The sequence below is a fragment of the Diabrotica undecimpunctata genome, chromosome 4, assembly GCF_040954645.1.
Source record: "Diabrotica undecimpunctata isolate CICGRU chromosome 4, icDiaUnde3, whole genome shotgun sequence".
Taxonomy (NCBI): Eukaryota; Metazoa; Arthropoda; class Insecta; order Coleoptera; family Chrysomelidae; genus Diabrotica; species Diabrotica undecimpunctata.
The window spans coordinates 31,030,478-31,057,205 of NC_092806.1; the positions used below are offsets into that span (position 1 = coordinate 31,030,478).

Consider the following 26,728-nt stretch of genomic DNA (forward strand, 5'->3'; position numbering starts at 1 on the left):
TGGGAAAAGCACGTTATTACGTATGTTTTAAAGATGACTTTAGTAAGTTTCGGAAAGTTTTCTTTATGAAACACAAAAGTGAGGTATGTACTTTCTTAGAACAATTTTTAAATGAAGCTAGTACAAATGGCCATGTAGTAAAGCAACTGAGATGCGATGGAGGGAGAGAGTTTAACAATAGAAAGGTATCTGAACTTCTTGCGAAGAGAGGTATAGAGCATTGTATCACTCCACCCTATACACCTCAGCAGAATGGTGTTGCTGAAAGGGAAAACCGCACCATTGTAGAGTGCGCACGTTCCATGTTAAACACATGTAAGTTGTCCAAACAATTGTGGGCAGAAGCATGCAATACTGCAGTGTACATTCTGAATCGCACAGGAAAGTCATCAATTGAAAGTAAAAGTCCCTATGAATTGTGGTATGGAAAGCCAATTGGAAGTTTGAAACATTTAAGAATATTTGGCACTGAATGTTATGTTCACGTTAACAAGAATCTTCGCAGTAAATTTGATGACAAGGCGATACATGGTTATTTAGTTGGTTATGTGAATGACAGGGATGGTTTTAGGATATGGATTCCATCTGAAAGAAGAATCGTATCGAGTCACGACGTACGATTTAAACCTGAGGTTATATGCAATTTGCGAATTGTTGAAGTTGAAGCCAAATCAGTGAACCAACATCAGTCGGAATGTTTTAGTGTGAATGAAAACTCCGAAGAAGTAAAAAGTGGTATCGGTGAAATTGTGGAATCTGAGAATATAAAAAGTGTAGAAGAAAGTGCGAGTAAAAATCAAGAAGTGAATAGAGAAGAAAGAAATAGTGATAGTGTTCAAGAATCTAAGCGTTACCCTACACGTGTTAGAAATAAACCAAAATTGTATAATGATTTTTTGTTAGATAAAGATCTGGAAAATGTACCTGATCTTGCCATGTTTACTATGTCAAATGAATTTGAGCCCACAAGTCTTTCTGAGGCACTGTCAAGTAGTCACAGCCATGAATGGAAATTAGCCATTCAGAATGAATTGACAGCTCTCAGAATGAATAATACTTGGGAATTGGTTGATAAACTTGCAAATACAAATATTGTTCAGAATAAATGGGTGTTTAAAATAAAGAAAAATGAAAAGGGTGAAATAGTAAGGTACAAGGCAAGATTGGTGGCAAAGGGTTTTACACAAAAATATGGGGTTGACTATTCAGAAACGTATTCTCCAGTCATTCGTTTTAGTAATTTTAGGCTTTTGTTAGCGATGGCTGTTGAATTAAATCTAGATACAGTTCATTTAGATGTGGAGACTGCATTCCTGAATGGTGAGATTGATGAAACCATATATATGGCTCAACCTGAAGGTTTTGATGAACCAGACTTGGAAAATAAAGTCTGTCTGCTCAGGAAAGCTATATATGGTCTCAAACAGTCATCGAGACTGTGGTATAAAAAGGCATACCAAATTTTGTTAACGTTGAATTTTAAACAATGTGAAATTGAACCATGTATTTTTGTTAAAAATAATGAGAATTCAATCCTTATTGTAGCACTCTATGTAGATGATTTTTTTGTTTTTTACAATAATCATGATGAGGTTAAAGTTTTGAAAAACGAATTAGATAAAAACTTTCATATTAAGGATTTGGGTCCAATTACACATTGTTTGGGTATGAAGATAGAGAGAAGTAAGTCAGAGTTTGAATTGAAATTAAGTCAAGAACAGTATATTGATAAAATACTTGAACGATTTGAAATGACGAATTGTAGCATTGTAAATACTCCTTTAGAACCGAATGTTAAACTTTCTAATGAAGGAATTTTGTATGAATGTCCTTATCAAGAATTGATTGGTTCGATGATGTATTTAGCGGTTTGTTCAAGGCCTGACATAGCTTTCTCTGTCACTTATCTTAGCCAGTTTAATAAGACTCATACGAAAGAACATTGGTTAGCAGCCAAACGTGTTTTGAGATACCTAAAAGGTACAAGAACTGTAGGAATCAATTACAGAAAGTCAAATGTTAGTTTAAGTGGCTTTGTTGACTCAGATTGGGCCAATAACAGTTCAGATAGAAAGTCATTTTATGGATTTATTTTTTCGTTGGCTGGTGGTCCTATCTCATGGGAATGTCAAAAGCAAAGAACTTTGGCTTTAAGTTCAACTGAAGCTGAATATATTGGCATAACTGAGGCAGCAAAAGAATCGTTATACTTAACATATTTATGTAAAGAAATATTTGAAAACAATGTTAATTGTAAGTTTTTGTTTGAAGGTTTTCCGATGGTTATATTTATTGATAATCAAAGTGCCATAAAGTTATCGGAAAATCAAGTATACCATAAGAGAACGAAACATATTCATGTCAAGTATCATTTTATTCGTGAAAAAATAGCTAACAATGATATTCAATTAAAATATATGTCGACGAATGAAATGGTGGCTGATATGTTGACCAAGTCGTTAAATTCAAAGAAATTGCAGTTAATCTGTAAGAATTTGAATTTAAAATAATGTTTATTTTGTTAAGGTCTAGTATTTAGCTTATCTACTTTTCATGTTGAGGGAGAGTGTTAGAATATCCAACATAAAAAGTGGATGTTGTTCTATATGAAGTGACATTGTTGACAGTGCAATTAGTAATGTTATAAATAGCTAATAAACTACTGTCAGTCAAGTTATTGTATTGTTCTGTATGTAAGAAGGAATAAAGTATAATTGTTGATGGCCAGACGTTTATTGGTGCATATTTCCTAAAGTACATATTTCCTTGTCTCTTGATGTCTTCAAACTAGAAGGAGGACTTCACCTAACTTAAATTATAACAGTTCTTTTTGTTGATGATTGTTTATCGGTCTTCTCACCGGTTCAGCGCAAAAAATCACCACCCGAATCAACTCCTCAGAGACTTTGACCTTTATCCGAATGGTAATTGAAAATACTAAATTTTTAATTTACTGATATAATCCAAAAAAATATAAGCGATTTACTTACTCCCATAAAAATCCTTGTTAACTTCACTTTGCACTATTTGTTGTATACAAATTATACTCGAAACCACCCAAAATTTGAGACAAATCTCGCAGCAAAATTATACGCGTCTAACTAGTACGATTTCCCCAAGCACGATTTCCTCAGCAATATTTCTCTCCTAAACTAAACTTTTATTTTTATAGAACTTTCCATTTTAATTCTAAAATATATCCTTCCGCTTCAAACAAATATTTTCTTCCGTCTGACGGCCACAAAAGAAAATTAATTATGTGCAATAATATGAAATTTGATCAACGAAAACGCGTCACTTCTCGCTTGTCGTACTGTACAGATCTAGCTCGAAACAGTGTTGATACCGTCCACGGCACACTTTGTTAAAAATATCACCCATCAAGCTCTTCTCTTTTCGGCAACAATCGAAAATGCTAAAAATGCGCAGCGTTGGTTCTTCCTGACGATTGACATGGCATTCTGATCTCAACTTTCTTTGATTTGATGATTAAGAATAAAAAAGTATTTGAGATAATTATTTTTGCGTAATGCAAATAAATGTCAATTCATAGTTTAATAATTAGATCGGGTAAAACCATAAATAAAAAGGCAGTTTATCCCTATCTTGAAACGAACTGTTTATATTTGAGGATGAAAAAAATTCTCTACCAGATCATTCTGATTTAAAATTCCCACAAATCTTGGATAATTTTGTCAAACTAAACAATCTACTGGAGACTACTACAGGTTTAGAAAAACTAATAACAAATTACCGAAACAATATACCCAAAAGCAAATGTACGAATAAAGAATATTGTACAGCTTGTGAAAATTTGGCAAAATATTTAATTTTGAAACTATTCGATAAATCTAGAAATCAATTCCACATATTCTAAGAAAATTCAGTTTAAATTACACGACAGTGTAATTTAAACTGTGTCTCAGTTCTGTTTTTTCTAGTGACGAGCTTTTCTAGCAAGAAAGATGAGAAATACACGTGCTGCAAGTATCGTTCTTTGCTTCACAAAATCTGTATTTTTTTTTCTGGGTTTACTATTTTCAACTAAGCCTCAATCGAGACCGGCACGTGAATATTTCTGTTGTGAGTAATATTATCCTGTGTTTTAATTCGATTACTGAATATTTTGTGATAATTATGTAAAGAGCAAGAGTCTGTGAACCCCAGACCTTCGTTATTTTATAAAAGTTGAAAATTTGTCAGCGCATGCTCCTAATACAGGTACGAAAAATGGGACTATCATGAAGTTTAGGTTATCGTGGCCTTGGCTTATAAAAGGCGCTAAAGGTGTGTAAACTACCAGCCTAAATTTATCAAATAACGAAGCGGGATTTTTTTATATTTCCTTCACAATATTGTTAAAAATTACGTCATTGCCAGACGCTTATCATCGTGGCAAAACCTTAATGCGCTTTTAATTGTAATTTATTGTACTTACGTTATAGTATAAAAGCTGATTTTTATACAGGTTGTGATACAAAAAGCAAGACAGTCGAATATTGTACGAATTAAACATCGGATCGAAAAACTGAAAAGCATGTGTTCAATCTTTTTCAAAAATATATCGAAATACACGACCCCCAATCACACCCCCTCTAGCGGGGAGGGGCAAATTTAAAATCTTAAATGGAAACCACCTTATTTTATTACAGATTTTAATTCCTCATAAAAAAATAAGTAACTTTTATATATATATATATATATATATATATATATATATATATATATTATATATATATATATATATATATATATATATATATATATATATATATATATATATAATCAATAACCCTTCTACCCTAAGGTGTTGGGTGTAAAGTCTCTTTTTAGGTTTCATATACAAACTTCCTCCAATTCTTCTTGTTGCTTGCCAATTTCTTCGCTTGCTCCTTGGTGACTCCTCTCCTGTCTAGGATGGCGGCAATTTCATCGTCCCAGGTCTTCATGGGTCTGCCCCTCGGTCTTTTCAAGGTTCTTCTCGCTTCCCACACTTGTTTCACTTGGCTTTTTTTATCCATCCTTACCATGTGGCCGTACCATCTCAGTTGGGCTTCTTCGATTTTCTTCTCTATTGATTGGACTTTAAGGCGTTCTCTTATTTCATCGTTCCGTATCCTGTCCATTCTGGTCACTACTAGTACTCTTCTTAGATACTTCATTGAAATACTTTGCAGTTTATTTTTTAGTCTGGTGGTGAGCGTCCAGCTTTCACATCCAAATGTTAAGATAGGTACAAAAACTTTGTTGTAGATAGCTATCTTTGCTTTTTGGGATACTTCTTTTTTCGATAGGAATGTGCTCTTAATTGCGTGGTATATCCGGGAAGCGTTTGCTATTCGATTATTTATCTCTGCTTCTTGTGTACCCCTACTCTCTAGTTGCACTCCCAGGTATTTAAAGGTTTCGACTTGTTCTAAGGTATAGTTAGTGATTTTAATGTTTGTATGTTGGTCTGTTTTCCCACATATCATGACCTTGGTTTTACTTTCATTAATTCTCAGGTTACGTTTTTCGAGTTTATCTCTCCATATCTGGAGGTTTCTCTTAAGTGCGTTTTCGTTTCTTCCAAATATGACGAGGTCATCTGCAAATGCGCACTCCGCTATCTGTATCATTTCCAGGTTTCTATGTCCAACAAATATTCTCGATGTTTCTTCTCTAGTTTCTTTCATTACATCATCTAGTACAATATTGAACAGGATGGGGCCTAGTACACCTCCTTGTCGTAAGCCATCATTGACTCTAAACTCTTCTGATTCCATATTATCTGTTCTTACTCTGTTTCTTGTGTTCTTGTATAGGCTCATAATAGCTTTTCTGAGTTTGCTGTCTACTTCTCTGTTTCTTAGGCTTTTGTCTATTTCGGTTCGCGGGGTTCTATCAAATGCTTTTTCGAGGTCTATGAAGGCTCCGTGCTTGTATTTCGTGCATTTTGTATTAGATGCTTGAGTGTAAAAACATGGTCATGGATGCTTCTTCCCTTCCTGAAACCGCTCTGTGACTGCTCCAGCTTATGGTCTACTTCTTGTAGTAGTCTTTTCTCCAGTACTCGTTCGTAAACTTTGGAAGGGATACTCAGGAGAGTTATACCTCTGTAGTTGCTGCATTCTCGTCTGTCACCTTTTTTGAAAATGGGTAGAATAACGCCCACTTCCCAGTCTTTTGGGATCTTGTTCTCATTCCATGCTTTATTGCAAACTTTTCTAAGCATTTCATTTCCATTTTCTCCCATATTTTTTAGCATTTCCGCAGTTATCTTATCATAGCCAGCTGCCTTTCCTCTTTTGAGCCTGAGTATTATTTCTCTTATTTCTTCTATTGTTATTTCGTTTTGGTTTGGGTTCTCATATGGGTTTTCTTCAGTGTTGTCTATTTCATTATTATAGTCTTTTTGAGTCAGAAGGTCTTCGAAATATTCTCTCCACCTGTTCATAATATTTTCGTTCTCGCAGAGGATGTGGCCATCTTTGTTTTTAATTTGTTTTGGTGTTTGTTGTCTGTTCTCTGTTCTTAGACTTCTCAGAGTTTTGTAAAATAGTTTTTGGTTAGTGTGGTAGTCCTTCTCCAGCTTATTCCCAAAATCCTCCCAGCTTTTCTTTTTTGCTTTAATCACCATGTCTTTTACTTTTGCCCTCTGTTGCTTATATTTTTGATAGCTTTCTGCATTCTGGTTCCCTAGATATTTCTTCCACGCTAACTTCTTGGATTTGACCTCTTCTTTTATTTCATTACTCCACCAATTCGTACATTGTCTGTTTTTATTGATTTTAGCTATTCCGCAGATTTGCTTGCCCCCATCCTATTATAAGGAACATTTTTTTCGAATTGCTAATAGATCGAAAAAAAAAACGATTTATTGTGATACCCTAGGAAAATTATGGAAACGGTTTAATATCCCGAGAAATATACTTCCAAATGAAAAACCAAAAAAGACTTGTTTATTATTTTTTAAAAATCAGTCGAATGTCACCAAACACAATCCCGCACAACCATTCCCTGGGGACGAGGCAGGGGGCAACTTGAAAATCTTAAATGGAAAACCACATTTTTTTATTGCAAATTAGATTTCTACGTAAAAAAGTAAATAAGTTTTATTTATATTTTTTTAGATTTGTGATAGATGAAGCTGTAATCACAGAAAAGCATATACAGATTAGAAGTCTGCAAACTAATTTTCGTGGTACTGAATACAGTTTTTTAAGAATGTTTTGCAGAATCAGATTCTGCAATAAAAAATGGGGGTTCCTGTTTAATATTTTAAAGTTGCACCACGCCCCACCCTCAAAAGGTAAGGTACGGGGTCGTGTTTGGTGCCATTCGATAAATTTTTGAAAAATATTAAGCACGTGTGTTATAGTTCTTCATTTGGAAGTGTATTTCTCGAAATATTAAACCATTTCCATAATTTTCCTATGTTATCAGGATAAATCGTTTTTTCCGATTATAACGCCATCTATCAACAATTCGAAATAAATGTTCCTTATAAAAGTTACTTATTTTTTATGAGAAATCCAAATCTGCAATAAAAAATGTAGGTTCCCATTTAAGATTTCAAATTTGCCCCTCACCGCTAGAGGGGCTGTGTTTGGGAGTAGTTTTTGATGTCATTCGATATATTTTTAAAAAATATAGAAGACGTGTTTTTCAGCTTTTTGATCCGATATTTAATTCGCAAAATATTCAACCGTCTCGCTTTTTTTATCACACCCTGTATAAAAATCAGATTTTGTACTATTGTAAGTACAATTACAATTAAATACGTATTAAGGGTGTCTGTCAAGGAGTTGCCACGATGGTAAGCGTCTGGAAATTACGTAATTTTTAACGATATTTTGAAGGAAGTATAAAAAAATCACGCTTTATTATTTGATGAATATAGGGTGGTATTTTACACACCTTTGTGGCTGTCTACCCGCCAAATCCAAGATAACTCACACTTAATTATAGTTCCCTCTTTCATACCTGTATTGGGAGTATGGCGTCACAAATTTTCATCTTTTATTAAATAACTAAAGTCTGGGGTTCACGGGCTTTTAGGTTAATAGAAGTGTGATTTCATTGGTCCTTTCAGATTCTGCGTATTAGTTAGTTTTATTGCTTCTATCTCTGATACTACTTACTCCAGCTGCTAATGATCTAATGAACGGATTCGGTTTCCATGAAATCTTTGGAGACTCTAATGATCGAAAGACCACCAAAGTCCCAGCTTTTATTGAGCGCCCACCACAGAACCTTTGGAGGAACTCTATCATATACTTTCTTAAAATCAATGAATATCACATTTTGCTCTTTTGGCTCTATGCTTGGCAATTTTATATATCTCCGTTTCACCCTATCTGGAAACAAGTTGATCTTATAGCTTTAGTTAATAGGCTATTTAATAGTAGCTTTTTCCACTAGGTTTCGCTTCCGTTTTACAACTTTTGATGATCCGTTTTTGCTTGCCACTTTTTATATAGTTTCCTCTTCTTTACTTTGTTTAATTTATTTTGACCACTACCAGGTTTCTTTATACTCAAGCTTCCATCACCCACCATTTGACTTTTGTGGTCGTTTTTGATATTTTGGTTTAGTTTCGCTTTTAACTTCCAGGACAAGTAACTTAAGTTATTGGCTTACATTCACGTCTACTTTTCCCCACATACCACGATTTGTATACTTATCAAGTTCTTTCACCATTTGTTCTTTACACTTGTCTCTTAAATGCAAACAATTTTTACTCCACTTCCAAATCCATATTCTTATCTGTAAGGGTTCCAAGATTCCAATGATGTTTCTAATCTGCAATGGTGTTCCTTGATGTAGTCCTCACCGTGAACTCCCTACAGACACCTTGTTTACCTCTGGAAAATTTTACCTTAGGAAATGCCTTCATGTCAGTACAGTTTTTGTTATATTGGAGAAGATATTTTCGAATATTATAGCCTTAAAAATATTCTTTCCTTTTATATCAGTATCATATCCAGCAAGATTTGGCGTACAAACTGCCAATGCACCCAAAGAACAGTATTACCTAACACCCAGGTGACGATCCTTACTGTAAAAACTCTTCACTTCGTCACTAGGACCCACGTATTTTATTTGGAATACGCTGTTTGAGAAATACAAAAGACTATAATTAAAAAAAAAAAAAAAATACAAATAACAAGTAGACTTCACAGTGGTCGAAGAATTTATTATGTTTCGCCTGTAACTTACATTACATTGCAGTATGCAAGGGATCATCTTCACTTGGGCAACGATTGATCGTTAAAATTTCATTTCGAGAGCAAAAGGAAAATTTGGATAAGTTATTGAGCAAAGGTATTTATTTTTCCACAAATCAACGTTTAAGAAATTATATTATTAACGAATTCTATTATACAGTTTTGAAAATTTCGAGATTTTTAGTTTTGAAAATGTCGAGCCTTTCCCATAAAACACAATATATTATATCCCGACAATTATCTGTAAAACAATTTCAAATATATCTAAAAGCTGTACAATAAACTCTAAACTGGACCATTAATTATAAACCACCCATATGGGTGGGTGGTTTATAATCAATGACTGTACCAAAATCTCAAGTATTCGTTTTTTAAAAAAGTTACAAATAATAATTTTTCAAACCTATCAGGACGTCATTGACTGCCAATCCAGGATTCCCCACGAAGACCATGGAACAAAAAAGGGAAAAGTTGAACACCAAGGTCAAATTTCAGTTAAGGTAAATGTACAGGATTGACCAATGATTTCTTTATGTAATTTGGAAGGTCTTAAATCATAAGCAATTTTGATCTATAAATTAGCAATCTTTTTGGAATTTTTAGGTGCGTTTGATAATATCCCGCTGCTTTTATGTCAATGCCTAATTTCATATAAAATAAATAGAGAAGAAAAACCAAGTACTACGTTTACTGAAGCAAACAATTAAAAATGTTTAATAGTTCTGTTGTGTGGCTTTATACTTATATTTAACTATTAAATTATGGTATTTTAATATTTGTATTATGGCATTAACATTTTAATAATGTTTATAGTAATTATTAGTATTTTTCCAGATAAAGTAAACCGCCGTTTTGCAAGATATATGTAAGCTTTTATTTAACATTATTATTTACAAATAGTAAAATAAAATAGTAACTAATATGAATAATTGTTTATAAAGAGTTTAAACCAAGCTGATCATTTAAGTCATACATAATGCACGAATACACAATTCGGTTAAAAAACGTCCGTAGCTAACTTTCGTTCAATACTCAATTTTACTGAGGCGAAAAAAAAAATGTACATAAGACTAAGAAGTCAAAAATATGTTGAGTTACATTCGCCAAAATAAATTTAATATAAACAACTAGTCCCAAAATATTTTCTAACTGTCGTTATAGTCTGTCACACATGGCACATATATGAAATGATTGAGTAATTATCTTTTTATATTACATGTCTTTTGTACTCACCAAACGTAAAACTAAAATTGAAGTCCGTTCAAAACATAATATCTTAAACAAAGACAGCGACTATGAAGAAGGGCGGTGATTTTTTACAACTATCATCTACAATATACGAGGCAATAAAGCAGTAAAAATTCCAAAAGCTACCAATTTTTTGCAGTTGCATGGATCTTATTGAAACTTGTTGCATTCGATTCGTAACAGCGTTAGTTTCCGAGGCACCTGCTGCCCAGGATGAGCACCGTCTGGATTTTTATGGAAATTCGATACAAAATCAGTGAAAACTCATCACTCCGGGTTTTTTGGGGTCGCTGATCACAAATATAATGACAGTGATGGTCACTGAGGCACATTGCGCTCAGGATGGGCCTCGTCCCCTAAAGTTTGGAGTCGCTGAATTAATTCAAATATCACGACGGTAATGGTCTCCGATGCACCTAGTGCCCAGGACAAACTGATTTTGAATCAAATTTCTATAAAACTCCAAAAGACGAGTCCCTCCTCGCACCAGGTGCTTCTGAGACCATTGCTGACATGATATTTGTGTTCAGAGAGCTCAAAAAACCCCCCAAGTAACGACTATGCACTGATTTTGTATCGAATTTCCATAAAACTCTAGACGAGGCCCATCCTGGGCACTAGGTGCCTCAGAAACCATCGCCGTCGCAATGTTCGTATTAAGCTATCCCAAAAAGCGCCGAGTAGTAATACTGGACAGTAAACTATTTCCGAATTTATTATGTTTCATCACTTCGAAATATACTTTGTAAAATGCATTTTCCTTGTTTAATAATGCAATTTTCATTTCGACATCATCAGTTTAGTCGACAAAATTTCCTAACGCTCTTACGATCGAATGCAACGACAACAAGTTTCATTAAGATCCAGCCAACTGCACAAAATTGGTAGGTTTATTGTTTCATTGTCTCGCTACAACTAGATATTTAATAAGATTTAAACAAATGACGTCAAAAATATTAAATATGCCATCACAATAAATTCTTAAATGTGTAGTTTTTAATCGAATGATTTGAATACGCTCCTAAAAAGATTATATACAACAAGTTAATGCGTAGATTTAGAATGATTCTATAGGTTATATTATGTAAATCAATTTGAGTTTAACCTTCAATTTTAATATATATTCATCTTATATTATCAATGATTTAAGAGATTCCAATAATGGTCATCCTGTAAGAGCCCCAGCGCGTGAAAATTATAATATGCATGAGTATATATCTAATTCTGGAACGTGTATGGTGGATAATAGTTATTTCTGTATGTTGTTAATGCAATACTTGATTTAGAAATAACAAAAATCAATTTCTGTATACGAAAAATATGTTGCAAATGTATTTCTTAAATGTAAATGTCTTTGCAGCATATTTATCGATGTCAAAATATAAAATTTGCATGTTGACAAGGGCTTTCAATGTAAAAGTCGAAAGATTAATACTGATAATATTTCGTTTAAAACGTATTATTCCAATTGACTGTTTTTGAACGCCCTCTATCATCAAATACGGCATTAAAGTACGGAAATATCTTATGTGATTAATATATTCGGGAAAAACTGAAGCGAAACAAAAGTCTGTAGCATGCAACATGATAAAAATACAATAAATTTTGCATATTATTAAAAATTAAATATAAAACTAAATCTGATAATAAATCTATCTTTTTGGAAGCATAAAATACGCCTTCAATTTTAAAGACCAAAAAGCATTTTTTAAGACAACCTAAAAAACTATTGTTTACTTTTATTCGAACCCGAAAACACGATCTCCAGAACTGAATCGTGTTAACATCTATATAGTTGGCTTATTTAAACGAATTCTCAACTTTTGATCGAACCTCTGTATTACAGAAAGTTATAAACACACTAAAAATGTTATTCTCGAGCTTAACAATAAAAAAGACTTTGGGAAACAAATTCTTCTTGTTAAAACAATATACTACCTAAGTCTGACGTCACAATGGGCTATGTTATTGTTTGATTAAAACTTTAATTATTTTTTTACTGTATTTCAAGGTATTTTGTTGTTGTTTTTATCAGGGTTATTTCAAAATAAATCAATAAATCATTGAATTTATTTACAAAGTTGAAAAATCTTTAAATTTTTGTTTCATTCTTTTTTCGTTGTCAGTGATTTTATCCTGTAAAGGACTAAAGATATTCGTTTTCTCGTAGTTTAAGTTGTAGTATAACATTCTGCGGAAACCTATCAACTTGCCATAGTGTTTAAAAAAATGTTTTTTGAATGTTGTAATAGTTTTTGAGTTTATTTTTTTTAGATCTGGGCATATAATGGCTAGTAAACATGTGTTGAAGATATACAGTATTACTGAATTTGTCAGTAATGACAACAAACTATAACCATATAAACTACAATAAAACGAATATATTTAGTCTTTTAGGGATAAAATCACAAGAACTTAAAAAATAATAAAACAATAATTTAGATATTCGTAAATAAATTAAATGATTTATTGATTAATTTTAAAATATCCCCGATAAAACAACAACAAAATACCTTGAAATACAGTAAAAAATAAATAAAGTTTTAATCAAAAAACAACACAACCTTAAAATTTTTCATTATAAACATTCATATTCATTCATTTCATAAACATTCATAGTAAATATCTTAATACTTTTATATTCTTTCCTCACCCTCATAAATTCACGAACAACAAATAATACCAATCGCACAGAATGAATTTTCATTACCAATAGTCCTTATTTATTTTTCAAACAATTAAAAAAACAATATTTCCAACTTCTTATGGGACAAATACATACAAATTAGAAGTGTTTGGAAAGGTTTTTAAAAGCCCCGCCCATTGTGACGTCAGAGCTTAGGTAGTCCATAATCATCAGTAAACTCGGTTCGCTAATCCCAGTCCGAACTGTCTGGTGAATTTAGTAATTATTTTTTTGCAAAGTTAGTTACTTTTTGACAGACTAAAAGTGGCTGGAAATTACTATACAACCAAGCACCCGTACTCATAGCCAATATTAATAGTAAACAAACTAAATAGTAAATAAAATAGAACTTTGCAAATTTCCGACAATCAATATTTATTTATCTGCACCATATAATAAATAGTTATGTTAAATTATAACAACTAAATATATATTTTTTAAATATATACTACCCAAAATTTGATGGGTTTAGTATACACTTCGACTATTTAGAATAATTCTTCTTTTTTTAAAGAAAGAAGTCTGTAATAGCAGGATACTTGAGCTATTAATATTGAGAAGTAGGAATTGTTGTGTTGTAGGTTTCCGACAATGAATCTGTCAAAATTTGTCCGAGCTAAGCGAATGGAGTTTACGACCAAAGACGTATAATATATAGACTCAGCCAATGGTGTACCATTTCCTTTGTTTTTTATTGTTTTGACACGAAGTTGCACGAAACGTTCACAATTTTTTACGAAGTTGACACAATCAAAAGATCGTTTTGTTTATACATACGTCATTGGCATGATACTATAACAAAACAAGATAAGTCAACGCGCATGTTCTTGTGACGTAAGCCCGAGACAACTTTAATGACGGCAAGTTAAATGCTCATAAGTGTTCATGTTAATTATATTGCAGTGTTAATCGAGTTTGCTATCCTGTGTATTTCAAAACGTAGTGAATGATATTTTTTATTTATTCATTGATGTAGTAAAGACTTTGTATATTATATTGTTATATAAATTTTGTGGTGAAAACATTCAGTTCATTTAATAAAATCCCCAAGCGCTAAAACATCGCCTGGAAATAGATGCAAAAGAGGAATGGAAAAAGAAATATATTAAAAAACATGTAAGTATTTTGGTTTTAGACACACTTTAACAGCAGAGCGAATGTTTCTATAGATAATAATATATACTAAGTAATGCCCATTTTAATAGAACTTGAAGTAATACTTTATATTTGATAGGTCTTTAAAAAAATGTTACTTTGGATGTATGTAATATGTAGTGAACTTGAACATATTTTTCGTAGTTATAATAGCGACACATTAAAAATAACAAAAAATTATTTAAACTTAATAGAAGCTTCAAAATATGTAAATGTTAGCTAAGATGTAAAATTACTTTTTTTTAGATGTAAAATGTATTTTAAAATACGAATTCTAAATCAAAATATTAAAGATAATTACAATATCTGCAAAAGAAAAATCACAAAGATTGTAAAATAAATGTCTAAATGATATTCATAAAGTCTCAAGTATGACCCGCTTTTCCTTTATGGTCAAATTCTTTACATTTTGCCGGCCTTTTTTAATATTTATAAAAGATAGAGAGAACAAGAAACTCTCGAAAGAAAGCAAGGTTCTGAAAGACCAAAAATATCTACCGTTCATGAAGATCGTACGCTTTTGGAGAGATTAGAAGAGAATCCTTTTGAAGATGCGAAAACTACAAGAATTATGTCACAGTTTCCGGGAAGAAAGACAACAACTTGGTGCAGAATTAAAGCATCGCGTCTTAGGTACGAAACTGCAGCAAAAACAAGCTCTTAAACCACAACAGAAGTAATCAAGACTTAGATTTGCTTTAAACCATCAGCTACAAAATCAAGATTTTTGAGACAGGGTAATACTTACAGATGAGAAAATTTTTCAATCTTCTAAAAACGGCAAAATTGGGGTGTAATAGATTTAATCCTCTATATGTTGATAAATATCGAGCAGCTGGTCATTTTAGCGCCAATGTATGGGGATGGATTTCATCTAGAGGAATGCGAATGGTATGGCGTATTGATGGCAGGTTTGTTGAGCAGACTTATCTGAATATTCTAGAAAACATCATGTTTCCCAGTGTAGAACAGTTGTTTCCAGAAAATATTTTATCCCCCAACAAGATAATTGTCCTGTTCACACTGCAAATATAATAAACCAGTTGCTCCAAAATAACAACATCGAAACCTTACCATGGCCCAGCTACAGTCCAGATTTAAACCCAATCGAGAACGTGTGGGGGTTTTTATAAACCGGTTGTCTCGGCATAATTTTATACCTCAAAATGCTGAAGAGCTGTGCACGGTTTACAACAGGTGTTGGAAGAGCTCTCTGAAGAAGACAATTTCATAGTTCCTTTCACGCAGATGGACCAAAGACTACAAGCTGTTGGAGATATTACAAAGTATTAATTTTATTTTTACATACCTAAATTTAGTAGAGGTTTGGTCTTCCAGACCCTTGCTTTCTTTCGAGAGTTTTTTGTTCCCTCCATTTTTTATTAATAGAAAAACTGTGGTTCTGATTATGTTAAAATGTTTTGCTGCCTCTAATAGTGCCCAGTTATCGTTTAATTTGGTTACAATTCTTGCTTTAATATATTATTGAGTTTAATTCGTTTGTTATATTCCTTAATAATAATAAAAATAATAACTACAACCATATTTTATGTAAAAACTTATCATTTATATACTCTTTATAAAATGCATATAATATGATGTCAGACCAATAAAATACATTATTGTGCAATATACTGAATAGTTAACAGTCTAAATTAAATTTTTTGTTTTTTTTTTTATTAAAATGATTTAAGTAAATATAATTTTTCTCACTAGTTTTTTTTTCATAGATTTTCTTTTGACGAAGAAAAATAAACTCATAAAATAAACGATCCCATTGTTATAGTAAACATACCTTCAACCTCCAAGCTCCAAGTGTCTCTATGACACTCGATTATATACAAAGCATAGCTGACTACTAGGTCTATATGCTATACGTCATTGTGTACGACTTTAATTTATGTCAAATTTCATAATAAAAGATGATAGAGTATTGTGGTGAAAAAACAATAAAATGACAACTTTATTTAAGAATAGTTCAGTTAATTGAATTAAGTCAGTTAATGCAATAATCAAAGTAGGATAAGTAATGACAGCGTGTGAATGTTCTGTGTTAATACCGGCATTACACCATTAAAATCTAAAAATTTAAGATGTGTAATTAAATAGTGTAAAATGTCAAAAGTTTTCAAAATGTATTGAAGACAGACTAGCTTAAAAATTAGCCTAAGTAGGTATAAATTAGATTTTTCCATCATAATAGAATAAGACAGAAAAAAAGGTTGGTTTAATCGATATTTTGATATCGATATTTTGACGGTTTCCAATGTAATAGCCGAAACGTCAAACAAATATATCAAAATCGTGTTTAAGCCAACTATACAGATCACAATCAAAGCGAAGCACTATAAAAAAATAAATAAAAAAGCCATTAAATCATTAAATAAAATCAATGGAATTTGAAGTGTATTTGACGTATAATATCAAAAAAAAATGGTTCGAAGAGGAAATGTAGCCTCAAATTACAATTAGAAGTAAAAACATTTAAGGCTCGAACACGAAAATCATTAATCTCGAACAGAATAAAAACATAATGTCAATCAGAACCATATCTAAATACCAGGATTTGCCAACATCTCTGAAAAAATATTTGATAGATGTAAAGGAAACATATTTCAAGTAATAATCATTGACCAAATAAAATGTAAAATCAAATTTGTCATCGAATAAACTTAAAACCTATAGTACATACCTGGAAATATGGCTTAAAAATATCAGTTCACTTAAAACTTAAAAATACAGCGTCGTATATAAGTGATCACATATACACTCAATATTTTAAACTAATAAAGATATAGCCAAAAACTACATACCTGTAGTTAAAGCTGGCGTCCATTCCTGTTCTCCAGTTGCTCCCCAAAGAAGGGCAGAGCTTTTTGGCGCATGTTTTTGAGGTCCAGTAATGTTCTGGCCTGTGCTATGACCATTTGGACGTTTTTTACAATCTAAACAGAAAAATTGTTTTATGAAGTAACAACAATACACTTAACGTAGTGATAATAGAATACTATATTCTATGGAAGACATAAAAATGAATTAATTATATGAGAACTTAAAAGCAATAATGCAGGATGAAGCGACGATACGGAGAATATGCACAAGATACTGACAGTGGAAGCCAATGCAAATGAAGAAATGAATTTGAAGCCAATAACGAAGAACAGAGTATAGAAAAAGATGAGGATTATGATCGCATTCCAAAGGAAGGGAAGACGTAATAAAGATGGCTTCAAAGACAAATAATATGTATACACAACTACATAAAAATGTAACAACAATACACTTAACGTAGTGATAATAGAATACTATATTCTATGGAAAAGACAACAATGAATTAATTATATGATTATGATATAATTATATATGATTATGATATATTATATAATTATATAATTAATTATTTATTATATGAGAACTTGGAGGTAATAACACAGGATGTAGCGAAGATACCGAGGATATGCACAAGATACTGATAGTAGATGCGAATGCAAATGGAGAAATGACTTTGAAGCCAACGATAGAGAACAGAGTATAGAAAAAGATGAGGATTATGATCCCATTTTAAACGAAGGGAAGACATAATAGAGATAGCTTAAAGGACAAAAATAATGTATGCAGAACTACATAAAAATTAATAAATAACAATTGAATCGATTGTAAGATCTTCCAATAGATCTTAGTTGTATTATTATTTTTTTTAAATTAACATGTTTTATGTAAGTGATTGATTCGACCATTACTCGATAGAAGTTCATTTAATATAATAATAAAACACTAAAAAATTTTTGTTTTGTACTTTTGTTCTTGCAATAAAATTTGAACGGAGAAGCATATCTATAATTATTTGGAGAAAGATGATTTGGTTTTCCAATAAAACGGCACATCTTCATCTTTGCAGTATAGTATTACGCCACTGTCTTTTAGACCTAACGGTACAATAGTTTGTTTCGAGAAAGATAGCGAACACCGCGAAGCCGCGGCGTTTCGTGACTCATCTATGCAGGTGCACCAGCGGCACCAGCACTAGCTGGCACCGGCACCAGCACCAGCCAACGACTAGCCCCTTCGAATAACACCGTGACGTCGTGGAAGGATCCCGTTGTCTCTAGTTTGGACGATAAACTTCGGTAGTATTCCAAAACAACGGAAAAAAATGTATAAATACAGACGATTTAGATTTTAGAGTTTAGTCTTGATAACAAACCTATACTGTTAGTATAACATAAATTGTTGTATAATAAATTAATATTGTGTTCTTAGTGTAAAATAAATTAGTGTTAAACTGTATATAAAGAAATGTAAAAAAAGATAATAAAATCATTACAATAGCATAAACGTAAGACGATACTGTAATGAAAGGTTTCGATACAATGGAATCAATGAAGAGGTTTTATTGTACGGCCAGCAAGATCACCCAATTTAACTCCCCTGAACTTCTTCCTCTAGAGTTATTTAAAAAGCAAGATTGATATTACCATTCCTGCTTCATTGAAAGAACTAAGACGACGAATAGTGTATGAATGTAGTCTATACTGCGTTTCGCGGTCACTTTGCAGTACAGATTCTTATGAAGAACAGTGTTGCAAGACATATATATTTTAAGCAATTGATATTTTTCTTTTCTAAGAAGTAAACATCAGCGCTCGTTGGCATAATACATTTTGTTTGTCGGTTAGCTTATCAGCACTACTCGAATATTTTAAACACCCGTTTAATTTAAGTTTAAAATAGAATCAATAGTTAATTGTTAGAATGTAAAGTTAGCTTAGAAACAATAAAACCGTTTTTTCGGGTAGGTTTGGTAGAAGTTGGGTCTTAAACCAATTTTCCCAATTTTCAAAAATAGGGCCATCCATTTTATCGTGATAATCTGCGGTGTTCTTTTTTGCCAAAAAAGTGTATTCGGCTCCGTCGACAAATACATCTTTACTTCCTTCACTTCCACTGAACCATTCGACAGTGAAGCGAATGAGAATCGGCCGCCTAGCCCGCTTGGCTATCTGACCGACGCTAATTATAATATTCGAATATTATATCGTTAATATCGTATAAATACCTTTCATGCTATATATGAATTGGTTAAAAATATAAAACTCAAACACAAATTTTCAAATCAAGGTGTTTGGGATTTTTGGAATATTCTATTTAGACGGACTTCAAGTGTTTCCGCCTGCTTAAAACCGGCGACCCTGAGCTCCAAGGTTCCAGTATGGCAGCAGGTAATGCGTAAATAATTTTTGTTTGTTAAAAAATTCTACTAGCAGGGGTATCACCAATTGACCTATTAGTGAGGGAACTACATCATATACTAGTGAGCAATCACATATGGCATAAGGGGAAAACGACAAAGCAGCCGAGAGAAGGGTGATCAAAGCGAAATGACAGGAAGGTTGGGAAAACGGACATAGGGCTGAATGGACAAGAACACCCATACCGGACGTGAAATATTGGATAGTACATGGCCACAGGAAGACTAACTACTTCTGCAAACAGTTCCTCAGGGAGCGCATCTCCTTCAGAGTCTACCCAGTAAAGATAGGGAAGCAGAAGACGGCAACTGCGGGACTGCGGGATTAACGACACGGCGGAACACTGTGTGTACGATTGCATAAGGTTCACGAACGTGGGCAAAGTCAAAAATACAAAGAAATCCTGGAGACAGGCAATAACTAGAATAAAAAGGGAAAGAGATCCTAGAAAGGAAATGACAGCAGACATAAACGCTAAAGGAGAAGAGAAGGAAGCCGCGCACGTGTGACTGAGGATGGTCTTAGTTGGTAGGCAGGTACGCACCCGAGAGCACAATTTCCAAGAGGAAAAATGCACTCAGGTCTATCCTTTTACTCTGAATCCAACACACTCCAGCTATCCCTTTCGGGAAACTCAATTTGTACGGTAATTAGAAGCTTTTACACCCTCAAAACTAAAGTTTATCGACGAAAGAAAACTGCATCAATTAAACTAAAGACTTAAATGTTTATTTTTGAATTTTTTAGTCTTTTATAGATTACATTATGATTTACAAATAGAAAGTATTCAATAAAAATGAATGAATATACACTCCTACTATTCATGATTATTCTTCTGTTTTTAATGAAAGGAGTCTGCAACAGCAAGTGTATTTGAGCTAGTACTAGTGAGAGGTTTGAAGTTTTGTGTTGTATGTTTATGACAATCATCAGCTAATGTTAGGGACAGAACATAAACTGGAAGGTATATCACAAACTAAAGGCGGTCCACCTATCAAATTTTCCCTAGTGGAAACATAGGTAAAACAAACAAGTAAAACAAACAACATTCACGCCATATTTTGTAACACATGATACACCTATATCAAAGACGCTATATTTCTTAAACTAATAGGTCTACATCTGTTGATGAATTGTATTCATCTATAAATGAGTTGTTTAGTGCCTAATATTATTAATATATAGATTAGTATTAATGATTAAAGATTATATCTAGATTAATATTAACAAGTTCATACCAACCTATAAGCCTATAATAGCCATAAATAAATAAAGTGAAGACTAAACCATTGTGAATTAAATTAATACTCACATTCTTGCAAAGCTGCTAAGGCACTGTACGAAGAAGCCGCCTGAGATTTTTCCTTTTCCTGATTATTTTCCGCTGGCACGGCTTGGTAGTGATGCTGTTGAATCAGAACGCCAGTCGGCCCCTTTGGGAATATATGCGTCCATCGTCGACGATTAGAAGTAAGCTTTATAGTCACATGAGAAGGATCAAATGGATTAATTAACGCTCTGGATTCAAGAGGAGGGGAACCTTCTGAACCAACCACCATTCTGACAGGGGGTGACAAATCTTTTTCTAGAAAATGGCAATATTCATGAATTAGCGATATCTGAGCCAGCGATTGTAAATAATTAGAGAATTATTTATAAGAAAATATTATTTATATATTATAGAGCTTTATATCATTCGAAAACATTTCAAAATTGTGATCTAGACAATTTTTTGTCCATAATTAAATTTTTTGATAAACAAGGTTATTTATTTGTTTGGAAAAATATATTGTATGTAGCTTCTCTGAAACGATAAATTCAACATGTTTAATATATGGTGGCCATGAACGAAAACGATTTAATAATATCGTTTTCTGTACTCTAGGCTATACGAAATGTGTAAAAGATTAAATCTTTTAACAGAAGCTGCTATCGATTTGTGAAATTGAATGGCCAGATATATGGATTAGGAAGACAAATTCGTTAACAAAACGAAAGCAGCTTTTGCTAAAAGAGTTAATCTTTTGCACATTTAATATAGCCCAGAGAACAGAAACCGATATTATTAAATCGTTTTCGTTCATGGTCATCAACATAGATGGCACCTCTGTCCGCTAACTACTGCAGTGGTAAATTGTTGGAGACATTCGTTGGACTTTCCGAGTTTGAATTTGTATCAGCCCGCGTGTGTGATGAAGCACGGATGCCGAAATAAGTTATAACACTTTATTGGTAGTGATTCTAGCACGGGAAGTTTAACGTAGAATTTTATAAGAATTTTCAATAATTTTAAGTTTGCGCAATTTATTCTATTGTTCTACAGGATTACGAAAAAGTTCCGGAACAAATGACCATCTACAAAGTATAAAAACCCTAATAGAGAAAGCAGTGGAATACAATAAACCTCTAGTTCTAATATTTATCGATTTTCACAAAGCCTTTGACACAGTTGAGCTAAGCAAAATATTACAGGCGCTTAAAGAATGCAGGCTAGATTATAGATATACTAAATTATTATACAAAATATACCTGCAGGCAACAACCACTGTCAGATTACATACTAACAGTAATTGCATAAAAATAGAACGGGGGGTTAGACAAGGAGACCCAATGTCACCTAAACTTTTTAATACGGTGCTAGAACATGCTTTTAAGAATTTGGATTGGATGACAAAGGGAATAAAAATAGATGGAGAATATCTAAACAACTTACGTTTCGCCGATGATATACTTATAATAGCTGAAGATCTAGGTATGGCAAGAGAGATGGTACAGGAACTCGTTGTGGCTACAGAAAGTGTAGGTTTAAATATAAATATCTCGAAAAAAAAAATCATGACCAATTTGGTACCCAACCAGAACATCAGTATTGGTGGAAAAGAAATAGAACTCGTAGATAGATATAAATACCTGGGACATGAAATTATGATTGGCAGGGATAACCAGACTCATGAACTGAAGAGAAGAATCGGCCTTGGGTGGGCAGCATTTGGAAAACTGAGAAAAACTTTTAAAAGTGAGCTGCCCACATGCCTAAAGAGAAAGGTATTTGATCAGTGCGTCCTCCCAGTCTTGACGTACGGAGCAGAAACACTTACCTTAACAAAAGCAGCAGCTTCCAAACTGAGAGTCACGCAGAGAAGAATGGAGCGGTCCATGTTAGGAATAACTCTGCGAGACAGAATAACCATCGAAGACATCAGGAGAAGAACCGGAGTGACTGACATCATCGAGAAGATAGCCAGACTAAAATGGAGATGGGCAGGACACATAGCCAGAATGACAGATGGGCGATGGACAAAGAGGTTATTGGAATGGAGGCCAAGGGAAGACAAGAGAAGCGTCGGTCGACCACCTACAAGATGGACTGACGATTTAAGAAGACTCAATAAAAACTGGATGAGAGCGGCGCAAGATAGACGGGGTTGGAAACATGAGGAAGAGGCCTATGTTCAGCAGTGGACTCTTGACGCTGGATGATGATGATTCTATTGTAAATAAACTCCCACAATGCAGAAACACTTTTAGGCACCACCACTCTGTGTCGACAGGTCAATTAAGGGTAATAAGTTCGCAAAATTGATATCAGTTTTACGACTTCGGAGAATACACGTGTTGTTTGTACGTTGTTTTTCTTGAATGGCTGTTCTGTTTCTCTAAAAATCTTTCAATGGTGTACAGTTGATCAAAGAGTAAACTTGTGCAATTTTTAAATTTAAAACCATGGCTGAGAGATTTGCTAGATCTGTTCAAACTGTTACTTTGATATATGGAATGAGTCACAGAAAAGTGGCCAGACAGCTTGGAGTCAGTCGTTGTATGGTCCAAAAAACATACCAACGTTTCGTAGAGATTGGATCTCACGAACGAAGATCAGAATCAAGCGCCAGAAGAATCATGACGACCAGAGAAGACCGTACTTTACAACGCACTTCTTTGCAAAATCGGTTCTTTACCGCTAGAGTAATCCAAAAACGTTTTGAAAATGCTCACAGGTGGACATTACGCACTTCTGCAGTGAGAAGAAGGTTAAGGGAATTTGGTCTAAAGGCTCGCTGCCCAGCAACAGGACCTTTGTTAACAGCAACACATCGACAACGCCGACTTGAGTTTGCTAGAAACCACGAGCATTGGACGATAGAAGATTGAAAAAATGTTTTGTTTAGTGATGAGTCCAGGATGGTCTTTTATGGCTCAGACGGTCGCATCAAAATGTACAGAAGACGTGGGGAACGATATGCTGCTTGTGCTCCACGAGCACGTGTTGCTTTTGGAGGAGGCTCTGTAATGTTTTGGCAGGCATTTCATTCGAAGGCCGTACTGATCTCGTATTTGTATTTAATAATAGAAGAGAAAAGCGTTGAATGCTCACCGATACATTACCAAAATTCTAGACGAGCTAGACGAGCATGCAATCCTGGCCATACGTTGCCAGGATGGTAACGCAATACCTGGAATCCGTCGGTGTGCCAAAAATGAATCGGCCGGCTTAAGCCCAGTTTTGAGCCTCATTGAGCATGTTTGGGACCAACTCAAACAAAGAGTAAGAAGAAGAATGCCTGCTCCAATAAATCGTGAGCAGCTTAGATTGGCGCTCATGGAAGAATGGGAAGATTTTCCTCAAGACCACATCCAGAATTTAATCAATTCAATGCCAAGTCGAATGAGGAGTGTAATTCAAAATAGAGGTGGTAATACACAATATTAAAAATCACGACTTTATTGTAATTTTTATAAACAAAACAGAAAATTTTTACAACGTTAATTTTTAAAATTTTCCATTAAAATCATTATTTTGGGAGAAGTTTATTTTTTTGACATTGGTTATTTAAGAAATTGTTGCGTACTGCTTTAGAACATATTCTTAAACATTACACAAACATCTAATGACAATCTATTTCTTGTAAGGTTTTTAAAAATTAAAAAATAACAAAAATTGTAGGTGGCTTCTACAAGTAAAACAAAAAACTTTAATCCTTAAACTATTTCTTTTTATTTACCTTCTGGATTGGCTGACAATGTAGGACTGCAACATGCTCCAGGCGGAATTGCGATAGGTTCAGATCTTGCATTGCAGTTGGATCTTTGCATTATATCAGGATCAGATAACTTTCGCCTTTGCCCTTTTCCAAATTCTTGGGAATCCAGAAAACTGCCAGAGCTTCTTTTGTAGCGGGATGGTATTCTAAAAAGGGAAATAAAGGATTTTTTCTTTACACAGAATCTTTTCTACGACACACAGATTTCGGGGTCGTCTTGATGTTAGTTTGGCAAATATCGGGATCTTCTATCGAAATCAAAAAATCGTAAAAAAGCAAACGATAGAGAAAACACAGCAGGCAACACGAGCCCTTCAGGACGAAACTAGATTAAACCAAGCTATAAAACTTGGAACACTTAGAACAATTTATCAGTAACACAAGGTACAGAGTTCTCACATTGGAAGGCAACACAGAAGTTAAATAAAAATTTCATTAAAAAGGTGGAGAATGAAAGTAAATGTAAGCAAGTCCATATAATGATTCACTAATCAATGAAACACATGCCCACCTGTGTCATTACATAACCAGCAATTGCAACAAAATGATCATGTAAAATAGCTAGGTATGTACCTCTACACAATTGGATCTCAAGCTGAGGAAACTCTACTGGTTAATAGATAAAAGATCAACTGACTCGTCGAAACAAAATCGTGGTTTATAAATCACTCATAAAGAAGAGAGGAGTTATGGAATCCAACTATGGGAATCTGAATGAAGGTCCAATGCAGATATCTTGGAGAGAATTCAATCAAAAGTATTTTGCATTATTGCAAATGCACCTTGGTATGTAATTAATCCTTACATTGCTCGTGATCTTATGTCAAATGAAAATGTCAAACAAGTAAAAAGAATGTTATTTCTTTTATTCCTAGTGGAGTTCCTAAGACTATTGTAGAACTTATAATTTTATTTTTTTCCACTTTATAGTCGTAGGTTATCAATATATCGTCAATTGGGCTTTAGTTTTATTTTATTCAAACCATAAAAGAAATTCAAATTAAAATAAGAACCTATACAATTTATAATACATACCTATTCTCTGCAGAGGGATGTGCTGAGGGTAGTTGGAAAATTTTTGCATCATAAGCATCATAATCGAAAAAGTTATTGTGTATATACTCATCTTCTGGCAACAACTTCGGCTTGGGAGATTTCTTTTTAGTGCTCCCTTCGACTAGAGTCGGTGGCAACTTGATCCTTGGAATGAAGTTGGAGTATGCAATTTTCTTGTTTGTCGAATAAAATGATAAGTTTATCCAATGTGGCATTGAATAATCGTCTGGAACATTTAGATTTGTGTCTTTGTTGTGAAACTGAAAATTAAATAATATTAACTTTTAGATGGTCAAATTTTTAAGATAATTCATGAGAAAAATAGCAAACTGATTAGACTGAACGTCAAATTTTAATTAGTGAGTAGAGTGCTTTATAAATTAAAGCACTCATCATCATCATATCATCATCAGCATATATATCATCATCATCTTTAGCTTTACAATCCTCTGTGGATCCTGGCCTGCTCTAAGATTCGTCTCCAATCTGTTCAGTTTCTGGCGACGTACTGCCATCTTGTGAGCTTTAATATCCTTCAGTCAGTCTCAACTCTATCTAACTGCCTAATTCGATGTCGGCTTCTGCTTCTTCTTCCGGTAGGTGTTCCTGTCGTTAGCTTTTTAGCAATTATATTGTCAGGCATTCGTATTATGTGTCCAGGCCATCTAAGTCGCTGTGTTTTAATTAACGTTACAACATCTGGTTAATTAAAGAGTTGGTATAATTCGAAATTATACCTTTTGCGCCACTGCCCTTGATTGTTTATAGCTCCAAATATTTTGTGAGTATCTTAAGCTCGAATATTCCCAAAAGTCTTTCATTCTTCCACGTTAGAGTCCATGTTTCCGCCTCATATGTAAGGACCGGCCTCAGCAGCGTTTTGTATATAATAATTTTATTTTGTGTTACTACTTTATTTCCGGTTTCACTAGAAATAGCCTGAATTTTTATAGGAATCGTGTATATTTTTGCAGATTTAAAAAAACTTGTTATTTCTCATTTATATATACCAAGTTTAGTAAAAAAAATTTGTTAAAATGATAAAAATATCAATTTACACTTAACAAATAAGTAAATTTCGTTAAA

At 33.4% G+C, this 26,728-nt stretch overlaps 1 protein-coding gene across 5 annotated transcripts in view; it reads right to left on the reverse strand.

The window, feature by feature from the left end:
* Positions 1–26,728, reverse strand: part of Iml1 (GATOR complex protein Iml1) — a 98,382-nt gene that overhangs the window by 67,488 nt on the left and 4,166 nt on the right. For 4 of the 5 annotated variants that reach the window (XM_072529281.1, XM_072529279.1, XM_072529280.1 and 1 more), the window contains exons 6-10: positions 25,622–25,902; positions 24,548–24,732; positions 20,860–21,132; positions 17,112–17,243; positions 9,613–9,630 (exon numbers count right to left, since the gene is read on the reverse strand). In XM_072529281.1, coding sequence (XP_072385382.1) covers positions 9,613–9,630; positions 17,112–17,243; positions 20,860–21,132; positions 24,548–24,732; positions 25,622–25,902 — 889 coding nt within the window. The remainder of the gene's footprint in view (positions 1–9,612; positions 9,631–17,111; positions 17,244–20,859; positions 21,133–24,547; positions 24,733–25,621; positions 25,903–26,728) is intronic. The other variant, XM_072529278.1, reaches the window with a different exon arrangement.